Raw genomic sequence first — 17,770 nt, forward strand, 5'->3', positions numbered from 1 at the left:
CCCGCGTGCCACAACTACTGAAGCCCGCGCACCTAGAGCCCGTGCTCCTCAACAGAAGCCACCGCAATGAGAAGCCCACGAAAAGAGTAGCCCCTGCTCTCCGCAACTAGAGAAAGCCCATGCGCAGTGAAGACCCAACACAGCCCAAAAATAAATAAATAAAATAAATAAATTTATAAAAATAAAATAAAGGGAAATAGTCTCCCAACTAGTGGTTGGGATACAGAATGTCTGATTTTCAGTAACCGATTCTTAATTATTCCATGCTCTTAAGAAGGCATTTTGTTCCATCTTATCCAGATTTTTTAGTTTTCTTTAGTGGAAGTTCTGAGCCTAATAAAATAACCTGTCTACTCTACATGGAGAAAATTCTATAGCTATTTAACTACCTGCATTTTCATACAAATTGAGTGATCTGAGGACAGAGTTTATGAGTGACTCATATTTCTATCCCTAATACTAAAGAGCACATCATATTAAGTCCCTTGTTCTGATTCCACGATTACAGAGCAACCTTCTGATTACTGTCTGTATACCCATATAGATAGCCGGAGGGAGATCAGTCGCTGACTAGTCAACATGAATCTTCTTTATGCTCTGGAAATAGTATTTTTCTTTGTAAATGATTAAATTGGCATTATGATCTATATATTAGTTTCTTGTGAACTTGGTTAGCATCAATCAGTCCCTCAAGGTGATGATCAGCTCTGGATGCCTGAAAAAACCAAGCATCAGGATCTGCAAAGCTAGGGACCAGACTGTGGAGCACAGTGACCCTCTGTCATACTACCTCATAAATTTGTTTGAGTAATCTGAATCCCTTCCACTACATTTTCAAGTTTCACAGTAGCAAACACACTGTATATAAAATGTTATATTCTGTTCCCACTTAACATAGCACCATAAGCATATCTGTATTACTAAGGTCTTCATAATCATAATTTTAATGGTTATGTAATAATACATTAATTTGATGAACTAAAACTGACCAGGTTCCACTCAAGAATATTTAGCTTGCTTCCAATGTTTCACTATTATAAATAGTGAAACATAAGCAGTTGTAGTGGATATTCGCAGGATTGTATGCTAAACGCAACCCCACCCTTTTCCTCCACCTACTGGCTATTCTCTTGAAAACTATACACTCTCTCAAGTACTATATGAATGACACCACGACTGACTGGTCTAGGGATGGACACCAGAACCAAGAGAAAGTAATGAGCCTTTTCCCTGGGACTTTTTTTTTGTTTTAACTTGGGACCTAAACAACAATCAGGTATTTCCTCTTCAGGGACTAAAGCTGTGAGATATAATAGCTGTTAGAGATCAGGTGTTCTGATGAGTAGAAAAAGCCAATCAACAGTGAGAGGAAATGGAAGCTACATGTAGAGAGCTACAAATAGAGAGAAATCAAAATAAGAGATGGAGTAGTCTGATACCATGAGTTACTAGTTCCACCTGCTCCAGATGCAAGCTCAGCTGCAAACCTGTTCTTCCTATTCAACCTGCCTTGGATTCCATCAGCCAATAAACCCCTTTTGCTTAAATTAGTTTCAGTTGGATTTCTGTTATTTGCAACTAAAACTCTTAACTGATAAAAAGAGTAATTATATTAATTACTTCAACTGAAGTATGGTCTCAAACCTGAGTTCAAATTCCAGATCTAATGATCAGGGGAAAGTCACAGCCTCTAAGACTCAGTTGCCTATTATTATTATTATTATTATTTTCATTTATATGTGGGATCTTTTTTTTTTTTAACATCTTTATTGGAGTATAACTGCTTTACAATGGTGTGTTAGTTTCTGCTTTATAACAAAGTGAATCAGCTATACGTACACATATATCCCCACATCTCCTCCCTCTTGCGTCTCCCTCCCACCCTCCCTATCCCACCCCTCTAGGTGGTCACAAAGCACCGAGCTGATCTCCCTGTGCTATGCGGCTGCTTCCCACTAGCTATCTATTTTACATTTGGTAGTGTATTTTTTTAATGATATTTAGACTGCACAACACAGTGATTTGACATACCTGTGCACTGTGAAAAGATTCTCCCCATCAAGTTAATTAACTCATTCATCACTCCACATATTCACCTTTTTTGGGGGATGAGGGGGGACTTAGAACATTTAAGTTCTACTCAGCAAATTTCAATTATACAACAGAGTATTATCAACTATAGTCACTATATTATACATTAGATCCTCAGACCTTGTTTATCTTATAGTTCAAAGTTTGTACCCTTGTACCAACCTTTCCCTATTTCCCCCACTCCCTGGCAACCATTTTTCTACTGCTTCTGAGTTTGACTTTTTTTTTTAGATTCCACATGTAAGTGATACCACGTAGTATTTGTCTTTGTCTTATTATACTTAGCATAGTGTCCTCCAGGCTCATCCATGTTGTCAGAAATAACAGGATTCCCTTTTTTTAAGGTTGAGTAATATTTCACTATGTGTATATGTGTGTGTGTGTGTGTGTGTATACACATACCACATTTTCTTAATTCATTCATCCGCTGATGGATACTTAAGATAGTCTCCATACCTTGGCTATTGTGAATGCTGCAATGAACATTAGAGTACAGATATCTCTTCAAGATAATGGTTTCGTTTCCTTCGGATATATACCCAGAAGTGGGATTGCTGGAATATATGGCAGCCCTATTCTTTTTTTTTTTTTTTTAATATTGGAGTATAGTTGATTAACAATGTTGTGTTAGCTTCACGTGAACAGTAAAGTGATTCAGTTATACATATACATGTGTCTATTTTTTTCAAATTCTTTCCCCATCTAGGTTATTACAGAATATTGCACAGAGTTCCCTGTGCTATACAGTAGGTCCTTGTTGGTTATCTATTTTAAATACAGCAGTGTGTACATGTCAATCCCAAACTCCCAATCTATCTCTCCCCTCCACCCTTCCCCCCTGGTAAAGGAACATATGGTAGCTCTATTTTTAATTTCTTGAGGAACCTCCATACAGTTTTCCATCGTGGCTGTACCAGTTTATGTTCCCACCAACAGTGTATAAGGCTTCTCTTTTCTCCACACTCACACCAGCATTTATCATCTTGTCTTTTTGATAAAAGTCATCCTAACAGGTATGAGGTTATATCTCACTGTGGTTTTGATTTGCATTTCCATGATGACTGGTGATGTTGAGCACCTTTTATGTACCAGTTGGCCATTTGTATGTCTTCTTTGGAAAAATGTCTATTCAGGTCCTTTGCCCATTTTATATTTTTAATAAATTTATCTATCTATATATCTATCTATTTATTTATGGCTGCATTGGGTCTTCGTTGTTGGGTCTTCGTTGCTGTGCGGGCTTTCTCTACTTGGCGGCGAGCGGGGGCTACTCTTCGTTGCGGTGAGCGGGCTTCTCATTGCAGTGGCTTCTCTTGTTGCAGAGCTCAGGCTCTAGGCACGTGGGCTTTAGTAGTTGTGGCACGTGGGCTCAGTAGTTGTGGTTCGCGGGCTCTAGAGTGCAGGCTCAGTAGTTGTGGCGCACAGGCTTAGCTGCTCCGCCCTTTGCCCATTTTTTAATTGAGTTGGTTTTTTTGCTACTGAGTTGTAAGAGTTTCTTGTATATTTTGGATAGCAACCCTTTATCAGGTATGTGGTTTGCAAATATTTTCTCCCATTCTATAAGTTTCCTTTTAATTTTGTCAATGGTTTCCTTTGCTGAGCAGAAGCTTTTTAGTTTGATGCAGTCTCACCTGTTTATTTTTGCTTTTGTTGCCTTTCCTTTTGGTATTAAATTTAAAAAATCATTGCCAAGACCAATGTCAAGGAGCTCACGTGCTATGTTTTCTTCCAGGAGTTTTATGGTTTCAGGTCTTCTGTTAAAGTCTTTGATCCATTTTAATTTTTATATATGGCATAAGTTGGGGTCTAGTTTCATTCTTTTGCATATGGCTATCCAGTTTGCCCAACACCATTTATTGAAGATACTATCCTTTCCCCACTGTATAGTCTTTGCTCCTTTGTCAAAAACTAACTGACCATACATGCATGGGTTTATTTCTGGGCTCACATTGATCTATGTGCCTATTTTTATGCCAATACCACACTGTTTTGACATAACTTTATAATATAGTTTGAAATCAGGAAGTTTTCTTTGTTCATCTTTGTTCATCTTTCTCAAGACTGCTTTAGCTATTGGGGGTCTTTTGTGGTTCCACATAAATTTTAGGATTGTTTTTTCTATTTCTGTAGAAAATGCCATTGCAATTTTTTTCTTTTTTTTTTTGCCATTGTAATTTTGATAGGGACTGCACTGAATCTGTAGATCACTTTGGGTAGTGTGGACATTTAAACAATATTAATTCTTCCAATCCATGAGCACAGGATATCTTTCCATATATTTGTGTCTTCTTTGATTTCTTTCATCAATGTCTTATAGTTTTCAATGTGTAGATCTTTGACTTTCTTGGTTAAATTTATTCATAAGCATTTTATTGTTTTTGATGCTACCATAAATGGGACTTTTAAAAAATTTATCTTTTTGATATTTAGTTGTTAGTGTATAGAAATGCAGTAGATTTTGGCTTTTTTGTTATAAATTTATTTATTTATTTGTTTGGCTGCATCGGGTCTTAGTTGCGGCACGTGGGATCTTCGTTGAGGCATGTGAGATCTTTCGTTATGTTGCGTGGGCTTCTCTAGTTGTGGCATGCAGGCTCCAGAGCATGTGGACTCAGTAGTTGCAGCACGCGGGCTCTCTAGTTGTGGCGCGTGGGCGCTAGAGTGCACGGACTCAGTAGTTGCGGTGTGCGGGCTCAGGTGCCCCACGGTATGTGGGATCTTAGTTCCCCGACCAGGGATCAAACCTGCGTCCCCTGCACTGGAAGGCGGATTCTTAACCACTGGACCACCAGGGAAGTCCCGAAATGCAATAGATTTTGTATATTGACTTTGTATCCTGCAACTCTACTAAATTCGTTTATTACTTCTAACAGTTTTTCATGCAGTCTTTAGGGTTTTCTATATATAATAGCATGTCATCTGCAAATAGAGACAATTTTACTCCTTCCATTCCAATTCAGATGCTTTTTCTTTCTTTTTCTTGCCTAACTGTTCTGGCTAGGACTTCCAGCACTATTTGAATAAAAGTGTTGAGAGGAGGCTTCTTGTCTTGCTCCTGATCTCAGAGGAAAAGCTTTCAGCTTTTCACCACTGAGTATGATACTATCTGTGGGCTTTGTCATATATGGCCTTTCTTATGTTGAGGTACATTCAGTTACCTTATTTTAAAAATGAGATAAAATGACCTATATATTCTAGATGTGCCTGGCACAGAAGCCATTAAAAAAAGTAGTAGCTCTTCAATAAATATTAATACAAATAAACAGCTACAACATTTCACACAACTATGCTAAGTGAATTTCTCTGCATCAAGCACCTACTGTTTTACTTGGGGGAGCTAGAGAGGGAAAGTGGCATATAGAATTTTTTCCTTCAGATAAATTTCAGAAATAGACCTACCAGGTCAAAGGATAGGAACAGAAACATGTTTCTGACTCTTGGTATTTACTACCAAACTGGCATATGAATGCATTACTATCACCAGATTTCTCTCCTATGCCCTCTCTAGCATTAGGCATTACAATTTTTAAAAACCTTTTATGTGTTCAAATAAATAACTTTCTGCTGTTTTATTTACATGTGATGACTATCAAGATTGGCTTAATAATAATGTTTTATTTTTCTATAACCCCCATTCTCTTCTGAAATTCACTGCCCCCATAGACAATTTTTTAAAAATCAAAAACATAAAAAGTCATTTATCTATTCTATTTATTGAACCATTATTATGTTCGAGGTTTTATAGATACACGGATTAATTAATAAGTCAGTTACTTTGCTTAAGTAGTTCACAATATACTCGGGGATATCCCAAAATTACAACAACAATAACAGCTAACATGTATTGAGTATTATATATCTGATATACATTTGGTGATTTCTTACAACATAAGTTTTGAGGCAGGTACTATATTATACTGAGGAAACTGAAGCACAAGGAGATTAAAAAACATGTTCACAGAAAGTGGCAAAGCTAGGATTTGCAAATAGGCAGTCTGATTTCAGAGCCTGGGCTTTTAATCAGTACACTATACTACTACAAACTAACATGTGCTGAAAGTCTATCATTCATTAAGTCATCCATTCACTGACTCGTAAATGTGTTCAACAAATATTTACTGTATCCTAAGTGCCAAACATTGTTCAAGTGAATAATAATTTTAATAATAACAATAAAGACCTGGTCCTCATGAAGGTTTTATAGGGGTGTGGGGCAGATTATATTGTATTTCTTTTTTGCCGATTAGGTAGTAATAACTGCTATAAAATAATAAGATAGGTTAGGGCTTCCCTGGTGGCGCAGTGGTTAAGAATCCGCCTGCCAATGCAGGGGACACGGGTTCGAGCCCTGCTCTGGGAAGATCCCACATGCCGCAGAGCAACTAAGCCTGTGCGCCACAACTACTGAGCCTGCACTCTAGAGCCCACGAGCCACAACTACTGAGCCCACGTGCCACAACTACTGAAGCCCGCGCACCTAGAGCCCGTGCTCTGCAACAAGAGAAGCCACCCAATGAGAAGCACGGGCACCGCAATGAAGAGTAGCCCCCGCTCGCCGCTTAGCCCGCGCACAGCAACAAAGACCCAACGCAGCCAAAAATAAAAATAAATAAATTAATTAAAAAAAAATAATAAGATAGGTTACGGGGACAGAAAATGTGTGTGTGTGGGGGGGAGGTAGTTAGCCATATTAGATAGGTTTGTCAAAGAAGACCTCTTTGAAAAGGTGACAAGTAGGCAGAAAACAGAAGTGAAAGAAAAAGTCATGTAGACAGCTGAAAGAGCATTCCAGGCAAGGAAAAATCAAGTATAAAGGAAAAAGCAGAAGTTTGCTTGGTGTTTGATGAACAGCAAGGAGACCACTGTGCCTGGAGCAGAGAGAACAGTAGGAGATGAGGTCAGAAAGATACTGGGAGATCAGATCTTATAGGATTTGCAAGCCATGATGAGGTCTTTGGATTTTATTCTGAGACATGAGAAACCAACAAAGGATTCTGAATCAAGAAGCATTATGATCTGACTTAAACTTTTTTTAAACAATCACTCTAGCTGCTGTATGAAAAATTATATGTAAAAGTACAAGCAGGGAGCCCAGTCAGTAGGCTAGTCGACTTTCCAGGCAAAAGATAATGTTGGCTAGGGCAGGGGTGGTAGCAGCTATGGGAATGAGGTCAATGTGGAAAATATTTAGACGGTAGACCTAATGGGAACTGCTAATGGATTAGGTGTGGGGTATGAGAGAAAAGAGCTCTCAAAGCTTTTCGGTCTAAGCAACTAAAAGAATTGGAAATGCACTTACTGAGACAGGAAAGACTCAGGAATAATAGAAAGCTTTGAGAAGAAATCAAGAGGATTTTTAGGACATGTTAACGTTAAGGTTTCTGTACAAGTAGGCATCTATTAGGCAGTTAGATGGGTGTAGAGTTCAAGGGAGAGGTCCAGGCTGGAGATGTAGATATGAGTGCCCTTGGCATATTAGTGATATTTGAAACCACTGGACCAGAGGAGATCACCCAGACTGTGGCAGGATACAGAATACTACTACTAAGCTCTGGGAAACTCCCAATGTTTAGAGATTGGGGAGATGAAGATGAAACAGCAAAGGAAGCAGAAAAGTGATAGCCAATAAGGTTGGAGGAGGACCTGGAGAATGTGGTAGCCAGGAAGCCAAGTGGAAAAGGAATGTCCAGAAGGAAGCAAAGTAATCAAATGAAGTTGAAGAGACAAATAAAATTAAGATTTGGGAACTGACTACTGGGTTTAACAAATTCTTTGTTGACTCTGATAAAAGCAATTTCAGTGAAGTTCTAGGGACAAAAACCTGACTGCAGTTAAGTTCAAAAAGAATACCCTGAGGGGACTTCCCTGGTGGTCCTGTGGTTAAGACTCCACACTTCCACTGCACGGGATGGGGGTTCGATCCCTGGTTGGACGGGGAACTAAGATCCCACATGCCTTGAATCTGATCAAGCTTTTTGGTCCTAGCAGTTTACAGTAAATTTAGAGAAACACGTTAAATTACACCATGAAGATGGAACCAGCAAAATCCAGACTGTGAGAAAGTCTAAAAGGACAAACAATCCATAAATTGTAGGGGGAAAGAGGATAGAAACCTTACAAATTAAGAGGCACTTAAAAGACATATCAATCATTCACAATGTGGGAAACTTATCTGGATCCTGACTCAAAAATGAAATAAATTTTAAAAAGGCAAATTGTTTAAAAAAAAAAAAAGAATAATATCTGAGACAAGTTGAAATTTGAATACTAACTTAATATTTGATATAAAGGGCTATACTATTATTTTATGCTGTGATAATTGTACTGTGGCTTATTTAAAGAGTCCATAACTCTCTCTCTCTTTTTTTTTTTTGGCTTCGCCTTGCAAGGTTCCCCAACCAGGGACTGAACCTGCTCCCCCTGCAGTGAAGGCATGGAGTCTTAACCACTGGACCACCAGGGAAGTCCCCCATATCTCTTATAGATGTACTTAGTAGATATTTATAAATAAAATATTATTATGTCTAGAATATGCTTCAAAAAATACAGGGGAGGGGAAAGTAGAACGGACATGACTGGACATGGGCGATGGGTACATGGGAGTTTATTATACAGTTCTGCATATACATCCTCAATTTTCTATAATAAAATGTCTTAAAAATTAGGAACAGAGGAATTGTCATTTCCTTTGCATACTGAATCTCTTTACTATACCGTTATACAGATAAGGAAACTACGATTAAGGAAGATTAAAAGCACTGCCCAAAGTCACAATTAATTTTTTTTAATAGACTTTATTTTTTAGAGCAGTTGTGGGTTCACAGCAAAACTGAGCAGAAGGTAGAGATTGCCCATATGCCTCCTGTCCCCACATATGCACAGCCTCCCCGACTATCAACATCCCCACACCAGAGTGGTACATTTGTTACAATCAATGAACCTACAATGACACATCATTACCATGTTAATTTGAGAGCCAGAAATTGTTTCCAAAACCCATGCTTTCTACACTATATTACACTGACGATTTTTTTCTCCATTATTGTTATTTTCCCTGATGCTTTTTATACAAACTGGTAAAAACCAAAATTCTGTTTCATGAATAAGCAATGTAACAGAACTCTACTGTAATTGACTATAAAATCATCAAATTTAAGTATACAAAATATTTTAATGTAAATTATTGGAAGAAATAATTCTGTCAATACAACAAATTATACTTCCAGAGAGGCATATTTTAGTTATTTAACAAATACATATATTGCTCACTAGAGTTGAAAATATAATTACACAGAAATAAAAAGCACTATCTGGAATTTCTACCTCAAACTTTTCTTTTAGTAGCTATAGCAAGTACTGGCTAATAACAACTAACCATGTTAAACTTCAAACAAAAAACCATACATTTTCAAAGCATATGTGTGTGTTGTTCACTGACCTAACAATCTAACATGTACTAGTGAGTCCAAAGCTAAATTACAGTCTATAGTAAATGTGATTGATGAAAATAAGCAATGAATAAATAAGAATCAACTATAGCATTACTATAGCCTATTACCAAATTATGGATTTTCACTGGGAACTTTTGCTTTGATATTCATGGGATACCTCATTTCAACCATTCTACTTCTAGGAATTTATCCTAAAGCAATCACTGGATCACTATACAAAGATGTATATATTAGGATAATTACCTAAGTTTTAGTTATAATTTTATAAAAAACTGGAAAAAAATCTAATCCACCATCAATGACACTAATTAATAATATAAAATTAAATGCGGGAATTCCCTGGCAGTCCAGTGGTTAGAACTTCGCGCTTTCACTGCCAAGGGCCTGGGTTCAATCCCTCCTCTGGGAACTAAGATCCCACAAGCCACGCAGTGCAGCCAAAACAAAAAAAAAAAATTAAATGCTATGTACTCAGTAAAAATTATTATATTGCTATATTGCTATATAGACATAAGTAATGATAAGGAAAAATATCCATGATACAATACTGAGTAGAAAAAGCAGGCTAAAAACAATATGATGACAGATGGATGGATGTTTGAGAAGATATACAAGAAAAAATTAGCAATGGTTTTATCTGGAGAATGGGATCATATCATTGTCATTTCTGTTTTAGACTTTCCTATACTGTTTGCTTTTTTAAAAATAATAAACATGCATTTTTACAACCAGGAAAAAATTTTTATTTTTGTTTTGAAAAAATATATTGTGTTGACCTCAAAATTTGACATAATTAAATGCCTCTGTTTACTAGTTAAGTCCACAAGGCTAACTAGTAAACATCAGCATGAGATTTCAGTAACTTCTTATCTACTAAGTCTACCTATTCATTCAATGAACCTGTACAAACACAATGCACTTATATCAGATTACATTTATTATATTCACTGTAGCTCAATAATCACTCTAGAACATTCAGACTGTTGGGGGTTAAATTTCTCAGATGCACTATGGGGAACCATTATTTCAAAGCCATTTTTTCCCCTGGAAAACAAGTAGCCCACGCACTATGGAAATGCCTTGAGATCTATTTTATAATTAAAGTTTGGGTAGCTTTTGAAAAACTTTGATCACCCAAGCAAAAATTTAGAAAAATTTTGAGTAATTTTAGAGACTGCCACTTTTATGTTAAATACACAGATAGAGAGCAAGTCCTAATTTAGAAGCTATAAGTTTCTTCAAACAAACAAAAAAGAGGACTTCACTGCTAAGATATAAGCCTATTTTGCAATCTATTCTTCAACCTTTTTTAAAATTCAGAGATATATTAATGAACTTCTGTTGTTAGATTTAGAAATCAGTTAAAATATCAAATATTGGTAATGACTCAAAATTTGTATTATGTAAGCCTACAACCGAGAACACTTTCTTGCAAAAATGAAGAATATAAAAATATCCCATGACTATATCCTACAGATATCTTCTGATTTCTCAAGAACCTGATAATTTAGAAACAACGGAGGAATAACTGGCTGATTTAAAACAAAGAATTCTTCCAGATTATTTCATTAAACTAACATTCCAGACTAATGTACATAATTTTTTATTGCAACCAAACCACAGAGAGCCCACATTTAAGATATAAGAGAAAGCATTAGTTGTGTAACAAGATTTTGCTAAATCTCAGTAGTCTTTTTTTAAAGCAATGGGTAGCCAAAGAAGATCATTAATATTAAAAACACAGATAATGGCAGAAAACTATAGAAACTCCAAATACAGAAAGGCTGTTCATGTATCCTAACAGCATAACCACTATGGTTGAAAAACCACACAATATTCTTTCTCACATCTGTTTTGTTAATGAGCCAAGAATGAGGGTCTATTGAGTATCCTAGACAACTGAATTAGAAGCAGGAATGTCTGGTGAATGCTGTTCATCACAACAAACCGAGACTAAACAGGTTTGGAAAGAATATTACTCTTAAATAAATTATCTTTTTAGCTTTACCTTCCTGAAAACAGATCACTTGCCTTTTCCTCCCATCCATTAAAACAAAAAAAAACAAAATCACACGTAAATTACTTAAGATACTAGTTTTAAGTATTATAAGAGGAAAAAAATTTTTTAGATTAACGAAATATAATATTTAATTCATCTTTCACGTAGACCCTCAATTATTTTAAGACTATGGAAACCAGTGTGAAAAAAGATGGTTGTGATATAAAGCAATGTAGTATTCAATTAGAATCTAACAGTTTATGACAATTCGGCAAGAATTCTATCCCGAGCCAGGGTTTTTCCATATACAACATAGAACTCTTCCTGGAAATGTCCCCTTTACAGGGCCTCTGGCCTCTTTGCATACTTTCAGACCAGGCCTACAGAACCAAACAAATGCAATGTTCCCACTGGAGAATATAAATTAATTCTAAATTATCAACCTATTACATAAAATTCTCTGAAAGAGCTAAGGTAGCACTTAGAAACTGTTTCATTCATTTTAACCACTTTCCTAAATTGCTTAATTAAAAAAAATTTTTTTTAATTAATACATTTATTAGCTTGGAAATTGGTTTAAAACTTTAAAGAGTGGTTATATCAGGGTGATGAAATCAAGGATAATTTTTTAAAGTCTTCATCATGTTAATTGAATTACGTTTAAGGGTTTCATAGATGTTCTTTTTCCCGCTTTACTTTCAAGTCTTTGTTTAGAAGAAAAAAGTTGTTTCTTGCCTCCTTTACAGTTTTCCCTCAGGGCTTTCCATCACTGTCAGAGAAATTAAATTCTAAAACAAAAATCAAAATAATCTTGCACATTTTTATAAGTCCCAATGCCAGTCAAGAGCAGTAAATACTAGAAAAAAAGTTATAATGGCCACTCCAGAGCAGCACTAGCTAAAAGTTAAGCGACAACAAAGTAGAAAAACCTTTTCCATGTTTACAATTCATGCCCTCTAGACAGAACAGCATTTTATCTTCTTCAAGACAAAAATCTACAAGTGAGAAAATCTATATAACAATAAAAACATTTCCCAAGGGATTAAAGACATACTAAACTGAAAACCTAATGGCATTACATATTTTAGTACTTTGAATCCACAACTTTTATCCACCTCATTCAAATTTAGCTTCCACACATCCTTTGGAACTTGTTCTCAAATGACTTTTCTTGATTTTTATTATTAAAGAAACGCAGAGTCCTAAAACAACTACATTCAAACAGGAATTCAAGAATATAACTAAGAAACATAGTCTATTCACTTTTGCAAGACTGTATAAGACATCTACCAAACATGTCAAATCACTTTGCATTATTATTAATTTAAGGTAATAGAAAATGTTTTTCTTCCATTGGTAGGTAAGTACAATTCCTTCTGCCCTTAACAGTAGTCTGACTTTACCTAAAAATACAGACTAGAATAGTACAGTCCTAAAAAATAGCTACTCAGGACAACTGATACCTTAATGAACATTTCTGCTTCTTTTATTCCCACTTTATTTGGAATGAAAATATAACATATATACTCTTAGTCCAGCTGTAATTAAAGCATTAAAAAATAGGGTTTCATCAGAAGTTCCCCTAACTAAGGAGTCATAGGCACAGATGCTAAACTATTGATTATTATTATTTAAAAACCAATTGTGCCTGCCAGCTTTTTGGTTAAATCAGAGTTCACACAGTACTAAATCACTACATTGTACAGGACATCCTTAAAAAATCACTTAAAATATTACCTGCAAAAGGGAAGAATAGACAAATATTAACTTTTAGTGAAGAACGATTTGCCAAGAAACAATTATATAGAATTTGTATCTCTAGTCCTCTAAAGTAAATAAATTTAAGTTTTCTATGTATCCACCTAACAATTAGAATTTAAAATATTTTGCCATAAGATGATTCCTGAGAATCTCCACACAAAAGAAAAACTTAGAACAAAATTGGAGAGCCAACATCCAACACTGACTCAATAGACTATCAGAGAAAATATGCATCTAAAATTTTTTAAACCAAAATATGTATCTGTCAAATTCTTGATTTTAGACTTAGTTGCACATTTTTCCCAACTATGCTTTCGATTTCACTTGCAGCATAACAATTACACATCTCAGGAAGAATGAAAATTCTGTTTTTGATGATGACAATCTTAAGCCAAATTATACTTTACCTTCATCATTAAATTACAGTCAATCATGTATAAACTGCACTGAAGAATAAACTTTGTGTTTCACAATGTCCAAGCATATGGCTGACAAATCTAACTATACCTCCGCAGATGTGAGGACAGTTAAATAGGTATATATTTCAGCAACGACCCATGCAAAAAGAACTAAAACTTATCTATAGCTCAAGAATTCTTAGGAGCGTTTACTGAATCGTACTTGGCAAGTTGGACCCCTTGGCTAGGAAGTTTGACTTCAGAAGTATTTTCTAAGATGTTGTCCATATATTTGGGAATAATCTCACATGAAAAACCCAAAAAAGAAAAGAACCTTAAAAATTTTTGGAAATATCTTTAAAATTTTAGGATAAGTAGTAAAGTGTTTAACTTTCATGTTTGTTTTCCAGGCTCAACAACAGAACAGTTATGTAAAAATCACATATAGCTCCCAAATCATCACATTCCCTAAACAGTATATTAGAAAACTGGAAAACAAAGGCAAGACAGTTTCGGAAACCTATAAATCAATGATAAACAAACGAGAATCTAAAGCTCTTCACAATCTAGACAAACCTTTCCCTTTTTAAGGAGACGTGAAAAAAAAAAAAAGAGGAGCATGCAAAAGACACGGTAAAAATTGATTAGAGAAAATTCCATATAATAAAACTTGTAATAAACCCTTCTCCCCAGCCCACCTCTACAATTCCTAAGGGCTTTTTGCATCTACTTGACAATTATACTCCTTAACGTAGTCAACAAAATCTTTAATATCATTATGTCACTGGTTTCTTTCATATAAGTTTTTCTTATCTCATATTCAGGTGCCTCCCAAATTGGCAAAATGAGATGTGAATTTCAGGGACTTATGGTACTATTAGTAAGAAGACACCCGCCGCTTAATATTTTCATAATTAATTTATAAAACTGTGACTGGCTGGATGAAGCATACTTCCAAATTTAACATACCAAATATGATCATTTGGAAAGCAAATCGTTATGTAACACCTACTTTATGTCCTTCAATTAATTACAGACCGTAAAAAGTGCTTTTTCTTTTTTTAAGATAAGTACTGCCCATGATGCAATTTTTTTCTCAAGACTGTCATTTTTTTCCCAAGAAGAGAAGCAGTTTTCTTAAATTCCAAATTTCCAAGAATATGACAGCCGATTCTCTAGGGAATATAGAATGAAAAAATATATATATAGTCAGCAATTTTAAGATCTACCTCCTCACATAAGCAGTGATCCAGGCTGATATGACATTTCCAAGATCCTCAGGAACTATTATATGTACCATGCTGCCACAAACATAGATGAGAACTCGGGGATGGAAGAAATTCCATCTTGCATTTGACGTTGCACTAATACCTGTTTCAAACTTAATTCTCATCTGTTATCTTAATGTATCTTCACAACTACATAAGGGAGATACATAAGGGAGAAGGCTGGCCACCCAGTGCCTCTACGGGACACACTACCGGATTAAAGAACACACACCCCGTTGTATCTTCAACTGGAGTAACAAAAAAGATGGCAAACCCTTCTAGACTCCGGGGAAAAAAGAGTAATATCGCCTAGGGAACCCCAAACTTCAATCCTTTGAGCAGTGTCTCCTCCCCGCAGTGTCATCGCCTACTCCGTGGCTCCAGGGAACTGCGGCGGGGCTGCGGGGAGGCGGAGGAAGGGCCGGGCGGGGGGCCGATGGGGGACGGCGCTCACCTCGCGCACCTGGGCCGGGGCGCAGGGGGCAACGATGCTCTGCGGTTACCCCCAACGGACGGACCAGCAGCTCTGACTCACTCACCTGCGGAGCCGATTTCCATTCATGGAGCTGGGGGGAGTGCTTCCAGCGAGAAGGGCGCCCGCCACTGAGGGCAAGGAGGCGGCGCAGGGGGCGACGCGGCGCGACAGGAACCCTCACTCGGCCCCGAGGCGGGGTGGTGACGGCTTCTCCTCAGCAACCGCACTCCGAAAGCTCTCGTCAGGAAGAGCGGCCGTCGGGAGGCAGCGCGCAACTAGGAGAGAGGAAGAAGCGTGAGGCGAGAAGAGACGGGCTCCGTGCGGAACTTGCGTCGCCCGCGGCCGCCTACGATCCCAGTGCCCCTCCACGACTGCGGCGCCGCCGCCGACCTCCCCGGGGGCCGCCCCCGGAAGCCTGATGGCGTCAGTTCCGCTGCCCGGGCTCTCGCCCGACATCCAAGCCTCGCCTCTCCGCCCTAACCGTGCGGGCACGACGTCTGTGCGGGCGCGGCCGGCACGGAGGACGCAGGGGAGGTGTCGCGGAGCGGGCGCCGAGCCTGGGCGGGGCCTGGGGCGAGCGCGATTGGGTGCGGCCAGAGGCCGCGAGCTGGGCGGGGCCTGCCCTCCCGCGGTCCTCCGCCGGGCCGTGCCGGCTGGAGACAACCCCGAGGGGCTGGACTCCTCCCGCCACCTGGTGCGGGACAGTGCTTGCCCGAGGCGAGGTCGCGGAGGGCGGCATAGCTAACCTGGACAGGAGCCTTCCTGAAGCGTGGCTGGTCTGAGGTGCAGGACCAAGACCTGCAGCTGTGAAGGCCCCGGGCCGATCTTGTCTTGGGCAGAGGCCCCCTTCTTCTCGAGGCCCTCCCGCCACGCCCAGTTGGGACCGACCCACGCACCTCCTCCTCTGCAGGCGGTCAAGTGACCACCAACAGTTGATCAAGCCTGTAGAGTTGCTTTGACGACCATTTTTTGGGGGGGGGGGGAATGTACAATATAACTTGGGGAAAGATTATGAAACAGGACTTGACACAAACATCAGATCGAATAATTTCCATGTTAAAAACTCTTTAATAACGCCTGGTCACACCAGGACCCAAACTCCATCGCGGGGCCAGCTGTAGGCGTAACGGGACCCCTACCTTTCGCCTCAAGCGAGGCTCTTCCTCCTCATTATGCGACAGCTATACTGGTTGGCCTCCCCTAACGGGGAAAGCGCTTTTCTATTAGACCTGGAGCCTCTCTACTTCTGGTTCCCTTGGCCAGGAGCCCTCTCCTTCCTCTTCACACTCACCCCTTCCCCTCCGCCCCCCAACCGCTCGTCATACCTCAACTTAAGACATTTCAGATGCCTTTCCCGGACCTCCGATCTATGGTGAGGTACTCTGTATACTATGACAGTATCTCCTTAATAACCCCTCTCCCAATCTGCAATTTTTGTTCACTAGTTTATTGGGTGCCCCCTCCTCCACTAGAATGTAAGCTTTATAAGGTTATTAGGACCAGCACATTAGTATTTGTTGCCTGAAAGAAATGTGATACTATTTTATTCAGGTTGAGGAATGATTCATGATTTTTCCCTATGTCTCTAAGTATCAGTAATGTTTAGACTTTTAACAATCAAAATACATTATTTTTTTAAAACTTGGGACAAAGAGGAAAGGGAAAAAAAAAATCTTATCTTTAGTTCCTCCCCAGTCACTGTGGGACTTTGGATCAGTCACTTGAACCTCTGGGCTTCAGTTTCCTCACAGTTGTTAAGTTAGGGAATGCACATAAAGCACCGAGAAAATCCTCCCTAAATGTTAGTGAGGGCATTTACTATTGTTATCATTTTGAAGCACTTATTAGATGCACCTACCGTAAACACTTAATAAATGGATGGGATTCAAACCCATATCTGACTCCAATTCTGCCTCACTCCTTCCTTCCCATCCTTACCCCTTATACTGAAAATGCCCTCCCCAATTTCAAAATATCAAATGTCACTAGATGAAACACTGTATCTTAAAAGTTATTTTCAATCTTTGACTGTACACAATCCAAGTCCTTAGCAGCACTGAACAGGGGTAAATACCAACTCTTTTGCAAGTCTTTCACCCTCAACCCCCTCAACTGGTTCCCTAAATGACTGCAAGCTTCTTGGCTTTGTTGACATGGATTTAACAGGATTGGGACCTTCTAATTCAGCCCAATTTAATAAATGTCTATGATGCCTTCCCATCTACCTCTGCTATCCATGGACCCCACCTGTGAGCCCATTATGAAAGGCTCATGAATTGTAGTATCAGGAAGTAGGAAGGCAAAAAAGTTTGAATGATTCTGCCAAA

The 17,770-nt window shown here is 38.4% G+C and overlaps 1 protein-coding gene across 1 annotated transcript in view; it reads right to left on the bottom strand.

The window, feature by feature from the left end:
• Positions 1-15,844, bottom strand: part of LOC133088745 (protein argonaute-3) — a 113,895-nt gene extending 98,051 nt beyond the window's left edge. Inside the window, exon 1 of the mRNA XM_061186795.1 lies at positions 15,508-15,844. Within this exon, the coding sequence (XP_061042778.1) occupies positions 15,508-15,526 (19 nt within the window). The 5' untranslated portion in view covers positions 15,527-15,844. The remainder of the gene's footprint in view (positions 1-15,507) is intronic.
• Positions 15,845-17,770: the final 1,926 nt, after the last annotated feature.

Source organism: Eubalaena glacialis, chromosome 3 (genome assembly GCF_028564815.1).
Source record: "Eubalaena glacialis isolate mEubGla1 chromosome 3, mEubGla1.1.hap2.+ XY, whole genome shotgun sequence".
Classification (NCBI taxonomy): domain Eukaryota; kingdom Metazoa; phylum Chordata; class Mammalia; order Artiodactyla; family Balaenidae; genus Eubalaena; species Eubalaena glacialis.